Source organism: Diadema setosum, chromosome 21 (genome assembly GCF_964275005.1).
Source record: "Diadema setosum chromosome 21, eeDiaSeto1, whole genome shotgun sequence".
Taxonomy (NCBI): Eukaryota; Metazoa; Echinodermata; class Echinoidea; order Diadematoida; family Diadematidae; genus Diadema; species Diadema setosum.
In genome coordinates this window covers 30,477,440-30,493,611 of record NC_092705.1, presented here as the reverse complement: position 1 = coordinate 30,493,611, position 16,172 = coordinate 30,477,440, and the positions used below count along the sequence as shown (strand labels likewise).

The 16,172-nt window shown below is 38.8% G+C and overlaps 1 protein-coding gene across 1 annotated transcript in view; it reads left to right on the top strand.

Annotated features, from left to right (window-relative positions):
* Positions 1-16,172, top strand: part of LOC140244162 (myosin-VIIa-like) — a 65,507-nt gene that overhangs the window by 29,893 nt on the left and 19,442 nt on the right. The window contains exons 14-27 of the mRNA XM_072323792.1: positions 51-295; positions 1,006-1,067; positions 1,404-1,587; positions 3,055-3,234; positions 4,062-4,157; positions 4,708-4,830; positions 8,055-8,162; positions 8,871-9,065; positions 11,111-11,320; positions 11,685-11,768; positions 12,419-12,514; positions 13,391-13,632; positions 14,567-14,684; positions 15,395-15,526. Coding sequence (XP_072179893.1) covers positions 51-295; positions 1,006-1,067; positions 1,404-1,587; positions 3,055-3,234; positions 4,062-4,157; positions 4,708-4,830; positions 8,055-8,162; positions 8,871-9,065; positions 11,111-11,320; positions 11,685-11,768; positions 12,419-12,514; positions 13,391-13,632; positions 14,567-14,684; positions 15,395-15,526 — 2,075 coding nt within the window. The remainder of the gene's footprint in view (positions 1-50; positions 296-1,005; positions 1,068-1,403; positions 1,588-3,054; positions 3,235-4,061; positions 4,158-4,707; positions 4,831-8,054; positions 8,163-8,870; positions 9,066-11,110; positions 11,321-11,684; positions 11,769-12,418; positions 12,515-13,390; positions 13,633-14,566; positions 14,685-15,394; positions 15,527-16,172) is intronic.

Here is a 16,172-nt window from a genome sequence, read left to right as displayed (position 1 = left end):
GATAAATTTGGCAGGTAGAAAAAAAAAAATGTGTTTGTTTTTGTTTGTAGGTTTCCTTGACAAGAACCGCGACACCTTCAGTCCCGACTTCATCCAGCTCATCCGGACCAGCCAGAACGAGTACCTCAAGCTCCTCTTCAAGAGCGATCTCTCTGGCTCCACGGAGACCAGGAAGAAGTCTCCAACACTGGGGGCGCAATTCAAAAAGTCCCTCGATCTCCTCATGACCACACTCAATGCCTGCCAGCCATTCTTTGTCCGCTGTATCAAACCAAACGAGCAGAAAAAGCCAAATGTGAGTAATGCATGAAAGTCTCGTACAGCCAAAGGTGCTTATTTTTCAAGAGTCCTTAAAATCTTTATTGGTGATTCGAAAGAAAGGAATATTATCTCACATTTTTAGCATTATGCTTCTTTGTTCTTTTCTCCTTTTTTTTTCTTCAAAAATAGCTGACCTCTTTATGTATGTTGGAATGCTACATTGTGGATAACATTGTGTGTCTAGTGTAGATGTTAAATTCATTTTGTTAACCAAGATTAGCTCAGTGAAAACTTTGTTGTGTGATTAGTGATCCTTACATACAATGTATGGCAGAAAGTAAAGGGAAAAATAGTTCAGAGTTAAAATTTATTCATTGAAATGTCATTATTTCACCATGTAAAAACAGTAATTCAAATCAAATAAGCAAAATTAAAGCTCCTTCCCTTTTCTTGCTAGTTTAGACTGACATACACTTGTATGATGCTGTATCAGAACTATGAACCATATCCTCAGATGACATGTACTATGTAGTGCAAGTGCTGGCAGAGATGCCTTGAAAATTCCAAGTCATAGAAATGTGTTATACAGACATACAGACATACATACAATGTTAATACAATCATCAAACACAGTAAGTACACTACTTGCGTTTTTTTTTTTCTTGAGCAAGGGTACAACGATAGATTCGTGCATTCATCTGCCTGCTTTTCAAGTCAATAATCATCGTCTCTTTTACTCAACAGATGTTTGAACGAGACTTGGTTGTGCGACAGCTGAGGTACTCCGGCATGATGGAAACGATCAGGTGAAAAGACATCTTTGTCTCGCAGTATTTGTTGGTTGCCATGGCAACCTGATTTGATCCCACTCTTAGCTTGGAAAACTCTTACAATATTTGCATCTCACCAGTTACGAGTGCACTTTGACCAAGTACAGGAATATTCCAAAAAGAAGTAGATCTCTATCTTTATGCAAATAAGAATGCAATGCAAATCTTTTTACTTGAAGGAACTCTTCATGGTTCCAAAGCAACGTTTTGACTGTGGGCACTTTAAACATTACAATAATCCAGCTCAGAATAAAGATCATAAGACGAAAGTAACACTGGTTATATGAACTGTATGAATTCATCACCCCATAGGATCCGTCGAGCGGGATACCCAATCAGGCACACATTTTCCGAGTTCGTCGACCGCTACCGGATGCTAGTTCAGGGCATCAAGCCATCTGCCAAGGAGGACTGCCGTGCTGCTAGCAAAAAGATCTGCAACGTCCACCTCCAGGGAGAGGATTGGCAGCTAGGTCACAAGAAGGTCTTCCTCAAGGTGGGCCTCAAGGACATCCCCGGTGTCCCTCATTTATGGATGTAGCTACCAATACCAGATTGATAACTTTTACCAACTGCACTGGCCACATGGCATTGTGAAATTAGTCTGCTCCTTAACCCATTGAAGACGGGTTTTGCTACAACACGCATTTCCCATAGACAGCTGCCTGAGTACACTCGGGACTCGTCCTCAACGGGTCAAAAGAAGTGACACATTTTTATGAACAGAATATCGGAATCATAACATACAATGTAGGTCAGCACCTGTTACTGAAGCTAGATATATACTAGTAGATCATGAAAATCCCTTCATGATTTCAAAGAGCGCTTTTGATCTTTTCTGTTCATGCTCTCATTTTCACCAGAAGGGATTTGATTGTGTTAAGAGAAACATACTTTTACAGAGGTGTGTATAGACTTGCTGTGAATGATTGTTTTCTAACACAGCAAATTTTTACTAGCATTGATGGCGGTATTGAAAGTACGATGAGTATAGGACAATAATGATGTTTTAAATTTGTTCATCAATTGACACGCAAGCTTGAGTGCTTTCCTCGTCAATTGGCGCAGATGTCTTGAAACTAATTGTCAATGAATAGAGATTACCTAATCCCCCTAATCTATATTGTAAAGAGGCACATTGTTACACCTGAGTGAAATGGGCTTGCTATAACTTAAAGGGATCGTATAGTTTTGGTTGAGACCTAATTTCAGATTTCTAGCATTTTTTTTGGTGAGATAATGAGAAACCTTTTATGAAATATGAAAGAGCATGTAATTCTATGAGGAATTCAATGTTTATTTGATGAAAATTGGTTTTGAAATGGCTGATACTGTACATCCAAAAAAGTGTGATTCTAATAAAGTGTGGGACCCACACTTTGCTGTGATCGCTTTGTTTTACTTTGTTTTTGGATGTTTCAGTAATTCCAAACCCGATATTCATCAAATAAACTTTGAATTCCTCTTAAAATGGTATGCTCTGTACTATATCATAAGTGTGTTCTTGGTATCTCTCAAAAAGTTAACAGCCCAATTCTCATCTCTACCAATACTGTACCTTTAACCTGTTGAAGACTATTCTGCAAGTAGGCTGTACTCCGGCCAGTATCTATGGGAAATGCGTGTTTCTGAAGTCATATACAGTATGTTTGCATCTTGTTTTGGTTGAATATTTATTGAATTGCTCATCGGGTATATATTTCTATCTCTTTCTTCTTCTCCAACATTCTTATGTACAACTATGATTATAATGTATGTTATTCTTTGTATAATTATGTCCCTCTGCGCCTCAGAATAGGCTACTAGATCGATGACGCATTACAAATGCTGTACTTATTATTATTATTAGCAAAAGTTTAGCAAGTTTGAAGTGACGAGTGAATGCTGATAAAAAAGGTTAGCAAGTTAAACACAGTGCCTGAGCACGCAAAGGGTTAATTTCTATTTGTTTTCCCTCCCAAAGGATGCACAAGACTTGTACCTTGAGAACGAGAGGGACAAGGCGCTGACGGCGAAATGTGTCACCATCCAGAAAGTCTTCCGGGGATGGTTCTACCGCCGCCGCTTCATCCAGATGCGCAAGGCCGCCATCATCATCGAGAAGGCGTGGCGCAAGTATGCTCAGAGGATCCGCTACCTCAAGGTAACACATCCTTTCTCTGGTGTAGACAAATTTTGGGCGAGCGTTTTCAAACATTTTTATGACTCTGCCTCTTTGATAGATAGTCTTAAAATGTTGAATGTGTGTTGGACAGTATTTGAATTTCTCTGTTTGCTGTGGAGGTGTCATGCATTGGGCTTTATATTTTTCTGTTACCGTAAAATCAGTAACGTTTGCAGCATGAAGCAAATTAGAGCAAATAGCCTTTGTGGGTGGCATGAAACTTTCTTGAATTGCATCTGGCATTCAAGGCATTGTGTAAACAAACACTCTTGCGTGCATTTTACTTTTAGGAGTCTTGGCTTCTAGCAAAATTTGCAAAGTTGTGGGCATGCAAAAATATCTGTTTTTGCAGTATCTGTTTTACCAAAAAGCCCCTCATACAAGTATACAAACCACCTGATATGTTTTTGTTTTTGTTTTGTTTTTTTTACCTTCCACTTTGAAGTCTTTTGAGTGGTCTGCTGAATTTGTTTTTGTTTATCTATCCTTATCAAAGTTATGGACACGCAACCGATTCTTCAGGGTAAGGGTGTGTGAAGTTGTAGTGGGTTAATGCCCTTCGTAGTAAATGGGGGGGGGGGGGGAGGAGGGTGGGAAGAGAGCTTACTTCAGATTGGAAAGAATTCTGTTTAACTGAGTCAGAATGTTTGAACAAGTAAGTCCAGTAGTGTGGTTCTTCCTACATGAATGTGGCATCAGCTTGATAGTTCATTATTATTTTGAGTGAATGCAAACATAGATTTGAAGCTGTAATATTTGGCAATAAGATCATCATAAATGTGTCTCCTCTTGTTCTCTATACACAGATGAAGAGAGGTTACCTCAGACTGCAGGCCGTGCTGCGTGCGAGGATTCTGGCTTACCGCTACGAGTTCACCCGACGAAGGGTCAGGGGTCTCCAGGTGAGGAATTCATTTCATTGGTCTCAAGCCAATGTTTTCCAGAACTATTGATCGTTTGGTCCACCTTACGTCAGTCAGCTGAAAACCCGAAAGACTTTTTTTCATCTTATGCTGACTGTGGAGCTAATAGCCTTCTGATTCTGGACCAACTTGATTGATATCATTCTGAAGTCAGAATTCACTTTTCAGAATTTCTCTTTTTTTTTTTTTTTTTTGGATTTGTGCATGTGCTGTGAATTCTGCCAGCCAGCTGGTTTGCAGAAGGGCAGAAACACACGTATCATACTGCAAAGCAAGAAATATTTACGGCATGAAGTTTTCGTGAATTGCCTGTGGCGTTCAATGCGTATACATTGTATAGTAAACAAGAACTTTCATGTGCATTTCAATTTCGCAGATTTAAAATGGAGTTTTACAGTTATATTACATTGTACATTCATGTAGGGAAGATACAAAAAGTTATATGCGCTTTCATTTTCGTGCTAGTTTCATGCTACACATCTAATGCTCAAAAATGTCCACTTTCATAATGTCTGTTTATAACCGACAGGCTCACGCAAGGGGTTTCTTGGTGCGTCGCACCATCAGGAAGTACCGAGCGAGCATCATCAAAATTCAGGCAGGGTTCCGCATGGTACTGGCCAGAAGGAAATACAAGAAGCTATTGGCAGAGGTGAGATTCCTAGAGAGATAATATTGAGCTTGAGATTTTGACGCGCGGACGTTTGAGACGACGAGTGCGCTGGACGTTCTGCTCTCCCCTACGTTGCGTTGAAAAGTAGCTTTAGATTACGCTGGGACGCAACATATAAAAAATGAAATTGCGCCCCCATGTGATCGGTGCACGAAGTAGCTCTCTACGTTGCAAACTGCAGATGTAAAAATAGCCCAGTACGTGTAGTGAAAAACTCAGGCGATGCAAGCTAAAAATAGATCGACTTGACACGCGCTTCTGCGCATGCTCAGAACATGTTTTTTCCCTCTGAACGTCCGCGCGTCTAAAATCTAAAGCTCCCTATTGTATCTGCTAAACCCTTTCAGCACTGCTGTGTCAAAATACAATTGACATCAAGTATGAAGTGGTTAATACTTCTTGTAAAGACAGAGTTTAGGGGACCAGTCCATCTTGATGTTATGGTGCTCTGTGTTGAAACAGAAAATCAGAGAAGTTGATCACTGAAAATGTGGGAAAAATATCAGACACACACAAAAAATTATGAATTATAAAAGCTTAGAAAATAAAACAAATTGATAGCTCTCTGCCATCTAGGTGTTGAGCAGCTCTTCATTTGTTTTGTACACAAAGATTCATCAATTTTCATTTTCCTCCTGATAAAAAAAAAAAAATTATCTTCAGACCTATACTTATACAGAAGGAATAATTTAGAAGGAATATATATATATATATCTATATATATATATTTTTTTTTTTTTTTTTTTTTTTGGGGGGGGGGGGGGGTCCTCCTAAGCCGATAAGTTCTGTCTGTGCCCAAATATTTGAAAAGATGAAATCATATTATATTACGATATTTTATTACAGTGATTGACAAGGCATCATATCCTATTGCGTGCTTCGTAAATACACATCATTTCATTCAAACCACTTTGACAGCTGGACGAATTCTGGAATTATCTTTTTAATACCTGAAGCGATGTTATTGCTTTCAATATACTGATTTTGATCCTCGCCGCACTAAAATCATGCGATTGCATTACGACCAGTCGCCTTCCAGTATTTATGTAGACCATTCGATATCATTTTATAGTTACTACTCTGTCCTCCCATGAGTGGCAATGCTTCAAGATCTCCATACACTTTGCACAGGCTTACTGTTGTCAATGGACAATTCATTACTGTCATTATCATCATAATACCACGTTTTTATTTCCTTTGTGCTAATATTTGTTGATAACATTTTACGTGCACAGGCAGACAGATACACACGCATGTTCCTTTGGTCTTTACAATGTACATGCATTCTCACATTCATCCAGCACACACAGCAGACTTCCGTCACGTTTATAGGGCTATATTTGTGAAGGCCACACTTAAAACATGCAGAGAGTGAAACACCCTCATCAAACATTGTAGCCCAACAGGTTAATTGCTCTGTTTGTGAATGCAAATTGCAGCTTGTTCATAATTCTTTAAAGATGCATACATACGCTGTATGATAATCCTTGAGAGAAATTGCCATTGAAAATTTGGAAATTGGCAATGAGAAATGCTCTTTCCTATAAATCAATGAGATCTTCAACAAAATGAAATATACTGTATACACCATTTATTTAGCGAGTCTAATTTTTCGTGAATTGGAACTTTCCGACAATTTTGGGATTATGATTTTGTTATCATGGAATCAATTATGAATTATACAAATCTGAATGGAGAAATGTATGCGTGCATGTCTCATTCATGTCGGGGGGCAGAGTCAATATTTTTGTGTGTCTTTAATTTCAGGAATAGCACCTGACTCGTAAAATTTGCGATAATAAATGTGAAATTCATGAAAATAAAAACTTTGCAAAATATCCGGCATATACAGTAGATCCAACAAAGTCTTGGGTAAGGAAAATATTCTCCAGAGTATTATTGAATGTATACATGCTCTCTATTACCCTGTATTAGTTAATTGCTTCCATCTGTACTCTGCTGAAATATTCTGATGCCATAGCAAAGGTCTCTTATTAAATTTAATGAACTTTGTAGCAAATGTCATAAGTGGCCTTTCTATACAGTGCATGGAATAAGCACTGATTATTTTCCTGTAGCAGACATACCTTGATGTGGCTATAAATAGATATCTGATGTGGTATGTTAAGATGTTGTAGTACTCTGTTGTCGGTGGGTGAAGACGTCAGAAAATCTTGAAGTTTGATCTTCACTTTGTCTTACTGAGTGCTTGACATAGATCTGATATTTCACATCAATCAAAATCCGTGAAGCGCACTATTTGCACATTTCAATTGCAGTAGGCTGAATTATTGAGTGTGCCATCGTAAAGAATGAGGGGAACAAACCTCAAAATTAAACGTTACTAAGTGCAAGAGGGTGGTTTTGCAAATATAACTTGTGCTGGTAACAAATTTTGACCTTCGGAATTGCTCTCTCCACCTATGCCAGGGCAAGCAAGAAATGTCAACTGTGAAATTAGGGGCTACAAATCATTGTGCAATTAAGTAATGTCATCACAACTGCAAATTGAGGGTGTGTCTTGGTGTGAGCAGGTCAAAGACTGCACTGGTTTCGTTGTTACGTATGGTAGTAGACAGAAGTAAAGGGATACAGAAATGTCACCGCGAGAGGATTAACGGATAATTATTGAAGAATGCGACTAAGCTTGGTGCGAAGCCGTGTGGTCAGTCTCCAATTATTGAGCACTGCTATGAGCGACTGACTATTGCTTCATTTTTGTAGGAAGGTTTGCAGATTTGTGCCCAACATTGTGGAGTCTCTGAATTATGAAATGCAGAGTGGTAAAGTAAGTTCTACTTGTTGCATTCTGTTTTACAGTGATGGCTCCACCAGAAGTCGTCAAGCTTATCAAAAAATGTTGAAGACAATTCCCCGCAGAAACAGCTTGAATTATGTCTTCTTCTTTTTTTCTTTTGATGAGGACATTATAATGCCTAGCATGGAAAAATTCAAGTTGAAGGTGGGAGTTAGCTTTTAATATGGACTGCCTAGCCCATGTGATGTATTAACAGATATTCATTTTACTGGTAACATGCCAAAATATCTACCTCCGAGTTTGAAATGCTCCTCTTGGGGAAGATGCAAGTTTTAGCGTTCGCCAATTCCATTTCAAACTGAGTGGATCACTGTGAACACTCCCTCCCTTGGTAGTCATTATTTATGTTACATCACCTGTGCTTGTTCTGCCTCTGATCCTGTAGCACCGACGGCGGCTGGAAGCTGAGAGGATACGCAAGGAAGAGGAGAGGAAGCTAAAGGCCAAGCTCGGAGCCAAGAAGGCCGCGGCCGAAGCTCAGAGGAGAGCTGAGGTGAGACAGCGGTCTTTCTTCTGACGAAGTCTTTCTCTGTCTTAAAACTTTAATCTTACGTCAATCCATTTTGGTGTCCCGTACACGCAAAATCTGCCATCAGATCATAAATCATAATCGAGTAGCATCACACTTGAAAACTTACTGATTTGCTGAACCATAGTTTTGAATTGAGTATTCACATATGTACCCATTATTTCCTGCATGATTAGGTGTATTTTTGTGTTTCATTTCCTTATTTCCTCACTTTTTCCTATCATATTATCACTGAGACACTTTTGTGGCATTCTTACCAGAACAGATATCATTAAATTTGTTCCCATATGTGTAGTTACAATGTAAGTATCCAGTATACCTCAGTACTGTCTAGTGTTCTCTCATTTTTTTTTTTTTTTTTGTTCTGTGAAGGATGTATGTATAATTATTGTAATGACGATAATGAGGATGATGAGAATGTGGATGAGAATAATGATGATTATGAGAAGGCAAATGCTCATGATGATTAAGATTTTGATGATGATGATGGTGATGGTGATGGTGATGGTGATGATGATGATGATGGTGATGGTGGTGATGGTGATGAAGATGATGATGATGATGATGATGATGATGATGATGAAGAAGAGGGATGCACATTTCCATGATGTTTTTGATGACAAGAAGAAAAATACTGATAATGATGCTGTCTTTCTATCTTTTTCTCTCTAGGCTGCCTTGAGAGAGGAGGAGCAGAGAGCTAGGGAACAGGAGGAGCGTGAGAAGGCAGAGCGTCTGGCCAAGGTGGCGGCCATCGAGGAGGCAGAGAAGAACAAGAACCAACCACGCACTGATGAGGAGGTGGTTGATGCCCTCTTTGGTAACATCACCTCCGATGAAATAGGACAGGCTCCTAGGGGATTTGAGGTATTTATAAACATAAGTTCCCTTCAGCAGTGATGCTCTTAGAGTACTCCCATTTTTTTTTGCATTTTTCAGGAAATGTTCTCACTGCCTAACCTGTGTCAATCAGCATACTTGCATTGACCCTGAATGATCATTAGAAATTGCTGCCAACGGATTTTAAAGGGATCATATAGTTTTGGTTGAGACTGTACTTCAGGTTTTTATTATTTTCTGGTGAGATAGTGAGAAACCTCTTATGAAATATGAAATAGCATGTAATTCCAAGAGGGATTCAATGTTTATTTGATGAAAATTGGTTTTGAAATGGCCCAGATATCCAAAACAGAGTGATCTTAATAAAGTATGGGACCCACATTTTATTACGATCATTTTGTTTTACTTTATTTTTGGATGTTTCAGCTATTCCAAACCCGATTTTTATCAAATAAACTTTAAATTCCTCTTAAAATGGTATGCTCTGTACTATTTCATATGTGCTTTCTTGGTATCTCGCAAAAAAGTTAGAGCCCAATTTTCATCTCCGTCAATACTGGACCATCCCTTTAAGACGATTTTATGAAAAATATTTGGGTAAAATATATAATATGGCATTTGATGATAATGAAAGCATGTTCCTCCTGATAACTTTCAACTGCCCATTCAAAGATATTAAACATGAATGATATTTCATGAAATTGCAAGTACAGTTTAAGCCAGCCCCAGTTATTACAATTCCCGACCTCATGGAAACGATTTGTGCAACATAAAGGGAGGAGAATACCATTCTCCTTTCTATTTTGAAAACCAACCGAAACTCGCCGAACGCACCAGATACTTGTGACGTCATTGTATGAAATTATCAAGAAGAAGCAAACCAAGTCTTATAGACAGTGCATAGGTTTAAAGGTGTACTGTTTTCCTAGGTGAGCATTTTGATTATTGATATTTAGCTGGGATAAATGCCATACCAATGCAAAGTGAATCTAATGCTTTTCCGCATCATTTGAATGATCTGCTTTAAAAACATCAACAGTTACAACAATCTTTCAAAATAGAAAGTAAAATTCCACGTCTCTCATGCACTTGCCAGCCCAGAACACTTTGGCAAAAGTCATTGTCAGCATTCGCTTGGCCTTGTTACTGTTCGAGTTATGCATTCAGCTGCACTGCTGTGCCGGGTGGTTTGCCGTTCATTTACATTCACCATTGTTAGACGCCTTTTCAAACTCGAAAATGCATGGCCCATGCATTCCAAAATCTTAAATATACCTTTCCAGGGATGGTTTCTAAGCTGGGCACTGGCAAAGTAGCATTCTGTGCCACCATTTCTTAAAGAATATCACAATTAGCATGATAAGAAGTAATTTGACCTCTTCTTCAATAACAATGAATGTACTTATGATTTGTGTTTTAGCTGTAACATGTTGTCTGCTGCTATCAGATTGGTCCATTTTATGACATCTGTGAAACCTTCGCCGAATTTTCCCGAATTCATCCGAAGTGCTTGTATTATCTCAGACATCAGATGAATTTTCTCTTTGCTCTTATTGCATTCCCTGTTTGTGGGATGAGCAAAAGTCTTACATTTTGTCCTTTAAAAGATTCTAGCATAAACACAGCATATAAATTTGTGTCAAGTGGTGATTTTCTTTGAGTGGTTACTTTCAGAATACCATGATTGAGTAAATCTCTTCCCAAAGATCTGGGTAGTACGAGATGATTATTGAATCCATTTCTCCAAACTTGCACAAGTTTATATTGGTGATTTAAAAAGAAGAAAGAAACAGAATTTTACAGGGTTTCTTTGTTTAGCCTGTGCTGCACATACATTAACCTCATGCAATCTTTCCTTTCACTAACTTTTATAGTGAGCAAGAAACAGATTAACACAGTTCAGTATGGTTTTCCCCAAGCATTACTTTTTTACTTGAACCCCTGAAGGGTAGCGTGAGTTCATCCTAGCACACATACATTGTACTTTACTAAACTCAGGCTGAGTCGACTTAAAACTGTCCCAAAATTGGTGAACATCTCAGCGTTAACATTCAAAAATTTCTGTCTCTCAGGACTTGGAGCAGTCGCATTTGGATGCGCTGAATCGACCCCTCGACGACAACAGCTTGAAGCCTCATGTGCCGGAAGCCGATGAGGATATCTCCGAGTACCGCTTCGAGAAATTTGCCGCCACCTACTTCGAGGCCGGCCACACCTCTTACTTCATCCGTAAACCAATCAGTGAACCGCTTCTAGATCTGAAGAATGAGAATGACAGACAGGTGTGTTATGATGAAAATATTGATGATGATGGTGATGATGATGGTGATGATGATGATGATGATGTTGATGATGATGATGATGATGAATGATGACAATGATGATAATAATGCTAATGAACATGATAATAATAATGATAATGGTAATGATGATGATGATAATGATGATGTTGATGTTGATGATGAATGATGTCAATGATGATGATAAAGATAATGATAATGATAATGAACATGATAATGATAATGATTACAATAACGATAAGCATAAAGATAATGATAACGGAGATGCTAACGATTACGATAACGATAATGATAATGGTAATGATTATGATAGCGATAACGATAACTGTTTTTTCTCTCATTGAAGGCTGCCCTCGCTGTCTGGATCATGATCTTGAGATTCATGGGTGACCTCCCGGAGCCCAAGGCCTCCGCAGCCATGGCGGACAGGGTGAGTTCAAATTTATGGGGTCAGAGTTTGCTACATGTAATATCTTGCACTGTAATTTATCTTATCAATTCATTTTCTAGAATTTTCCATTCAATTTTATCTTTGGCTCTCTGAGTTTCGATGTCTTGTGTTGGTGATGCATAATATGTGTATAATCATTAAAAATGGTTTGAAAATTTTACAGTTCTTAGAAAGACAAGAAATGATTTGATTCTAGCTAAATGCAAGGGAGATTATACACTGTCATTAATAGGTCACGTAATTTCAGAAAAGCACTGCACTACTGTGGTGAAGCTTTTTTTTTTGATGAATTTTCACATGGTCGGTAATCCTTCAGTGTATGCCATGTACATTGTTCATGCCCTTTGTGTAGAATCAGTAGGCAATAAATAATGACAAAAACTACACTTTCAGTCATAAATACTTGTGAATAATACATTCTGTACATGTAAGTGTAAGATGTGATGAAAAGGTAAATGTTCATATCAGTGAATAACACTGCATTTGAGACACTTGCAAGTGTGTCGTTTTTGTGAGTATTAAACTGACTTTGAAAGGTTTTTATGATAATCAAGTTCAATGTTGATGCATTGAGAAACCTTTCGATTGATCTCTCTGTTTGCTGCCCTCTTCCCTTCAATCTTGACCAGGATGGCAAATCTGTGATGACCAAAATCTACAACACTTTGGGAAGGTCAAAGGGCAAGTCGGCAGCTGACCAGCTGCAGTCTGGTGATGACATAGCTGTGAGTATTCTTCAAACACATGCCCTCCATAGCTTTCCTTCCCTAGTTGCCAAGGAATGTGTGTTTACATTCAGCACAGTATTGAAAGAGAGCCTTTGCCATTATCATTACCTGAGCATATAATTGGGAAGTATTAAATCTTATAGATAAAGAAAACAGTCACCAATTTGATGACATTAGTTACATCATTAGTTACACAACTCTCCTAAATTTCCACGCTGTCTGTCCACCTGCATGTATCCAGTGACCGGGGTAATAATAGTCTGTGAAGCGCATTGAGATACTTAACAAGTGTGAAATGCGCTACTCTTCTTACAGCCACAATTGTAATACAAGTGTATGACATTTTTCTTAATTTATGCTACTCAAATGGACCAATGAAAACTGTCTTTCTATATCTCCTACTAGTATATAAAACTAGCTGTATCTGAAAATGCATCCTAATAACTGCATTTGCTTTCTATCTCTCTGCTGAATTTGTATGTTTTGTCCTCAGAAAGTGCAAAGTATTTGTCAACTGATGTAATTAAATGTTGTATATTCACTTCTTACAGCCACAATTGTAATACAAGTGTATGACATTTTTCTTAATTTATGCTACTCAAATGGACCAATGAAAACTGTCTTTCTATATCTCCTGCTAATGACACTTTCATAGGTGTAACTTACAAACAGGTGTAGCCAGGAAATGCTAGGAATAAGCATATTTCCTCTTTGTGTGTGGTTTGTTGATTGATATTGAACCAATTGAAACAAAAGGCACAATGTATGTCAATTTGATACTGGCTTTGAGAGGCCTAAATTGTATGTTTTACTCACTGCTTTTGTATCTGTATACATAAAAGTTTAAACTACTTATACTTAACTACTGTGCAGCCATATGACGGCGTGAACATGGGTACGGGCACGGCGGGGCGGGGCAGCAAGAGCACGGTGCGGCGCAAGCTGGTCTCCATGACGCTGAAGCGCAAGTCCAAGATCAGCCAAGAGATGGCACAGCGCATCCAGGATGGCAACGAGGCCGAGGTGGGGAACAGCATGCTGATCGACCGGCCGACGTCTAACCTGGAGAAACTCCACTTCATTACGGGCCACGGCCTGCTCCGTCCAGAGCTCAGGTGGGTTTCACCTTTCAGATGAAGAAAAATGAAATAAAGAAAAACACAGTCCTCTTTCATGTGTGTCTTCCTTGCCCATGAATTTAGTAATGTGTGATTGCATTTTACCAGCATATATTGTAGTAATGTGGGATTACATAATGTTTATTTGGTCATTGGTCAGTGCCATGCGTATAATACAGCATTTCTTTCAGACAAAGCAACATTCCTACCCCTTGTAAAAAGAGTTGGTGCAAAGGATGATGTCTTAAAAAAAAAAAGTCCAGCTCTCTGTTCTGTACCCTTGGAATGATATATTCTGCTCAGAGAGAGAGAGAGAGAGAAAATGGGGGTTTTGCTGGATTTTTGGCTTACCACCCATCAGTTTTATGAGGGATATTTCTCACGAATGCCAGTTTTCAGACAAAAGCCTGAATTCAGACCCTGGTAGTAACAAAGTTCAGGCACTTCAACTGTGTCAAAAATAGCTTCATGTAGGTGAACTTCAGGCCCTCTCTGCCATTCTAACTGGCATCCCTTTTCTGTGACATTATTTTCTGTGACATTGGATGCATATTTTGTGGTAGTGAGACACAACTTATAAAAGCTGTAAGTGTCAAATATATATCAGGCACTTTGTTTTTTGGTGAACATCAGGAGACTCAAATTTTCCAAAGTATATGGGGTACAGTGTACTTCGCTGCGTCATGGATGAAGATATATAGGGAGAATATTACAAGCAATGTTTAGTGTAGGATCTATTCTGTATAAAGCCAGTGTAAATCTCAGAGGTTCAGAGTTCCGCTGTTCCATTTCGTGTTGCTCTTGCTCTTTTCACATAATTATGGCCATGACAAGCTTCCTCTTAATTGTCTTAGATGCTGTCACAGATGTTGAGACATACGTGTATGGTAACAAGCTAACACATGGTGTTCTCTGTTCTGTTTTAATCCAGGGATGAGATCTACTGCATGATCTGCAAACAGCTGACCAACAATCCTTCAAGGACAAGTCTCCCACGAGGCTGGATCCTCCTCTCCCTCTGCGTGGGATGCTTTGCACCCACGGACCGGGTAAGTACATACCCCTTCACACTCTTGGTCACCATATTTGGCATCTCAGTTGCTCTTTGGGAACTACAGCTGTAGGCTTTATCCTGAAACCAATTCAAAACACGTCAGATCATAATTATATTGAAGATTTGTTCAAAGTGATGTGTTCTCCAAGTGAGTGTTGAATGTGGAATGAATATGAAGCCTGATAATCTTATTGTCATCATTGTTTTTATCCTCATCCTCAAAGATACTCCAACCCCTACGTAGCAATCTCGTAAACTGGAGATTCTCCTGCTCTGGACCCCCAGCCAAAATGGAGACTCTTATCTGTCCTCATGATAAGCACTATCATTATTATCAGTGGTGGAGAGATCATTATTCAATTCTGACGTACATGTGTGCAGTTGATTTGATCACGATGTACACAGGACGTGGTCGCCCAACTGCGTTCCATCAGGCAACAGATAGAGATTGGAGTGACCTCATCCATGTGGCAGGAGCGCATATATGCGGCAACTGAAATGATGATGATGATAAGGATGATAATGATAATGGTGACAATTATGATGATGATGGTGGTGGTGGTGGTGGTGGCAGTGGTGGTGATGATGATGATGATGAAGAAGATGGTGATGGTGATGATGATGGTGATGATGACGATGATGATGATGATGACGAAGATGATGACGGTAATGATGATTTTGATGTTCTCTGCTCTCCTCCTCCAGTTTGTGAAGTTCCTCCGTTGCTTCATCATGACTCAAGGTCCTCCAGGCTACGCAGCCTACTGTGAGGAAAGACTCAGGAGGACCCTGGCTAATGGCACCCGCAGCCAGCCACCCAGCTGGCTAGAGCTACAGGTCAGTGACCTCTACTGATATCTCTCAAGGGAATAATCGTTCTTGTATGAATGTGCTATTGTCAAAAGTGTTTTGTTTAATATTGTAGCAATAGAAATGTTTATACTTGAAGCCCTAGTGGCTTCCTGTAAGCATGTCAATTTTTTTCTCTCTGTCTGTAGCAGTAATATAACTATGATTATGATGGTTATTATATGATAATCATCATCATTATCATGATTGTGATTTTGATTGGTGAAATTAGTAAGAGCAGTAATCTTAGCAGTATAGTAATTAAAGTAGTGATACAGTTGTTATAAAGTCACCGTAATGCAGCTATAGGTCCAATTTACAGGAAAGTAACTTATTGTGTATCTGAAGAAAAATTCAAGCCCCATTTATTTATATTTGGCCAAAATTCTCGACTTATTTTCTTTAAAAAAAAAGATTAAAGACCTGTAATGTGTGACTGATATCAATGTCCGGAATTATTTGAAGGAGACGGACATATGTTTGATTCGTGGGATTGCTTGATTTCTCAGTAATATTTAAGATATGATAATAATAATAATACATACAATTTCTATAGCGCCGTTCTCCAATTTGATTAAATGCCCAAGGCGCTTTACAATTGTACATCAAAGCAAACAGACTGAAGATACAAGTA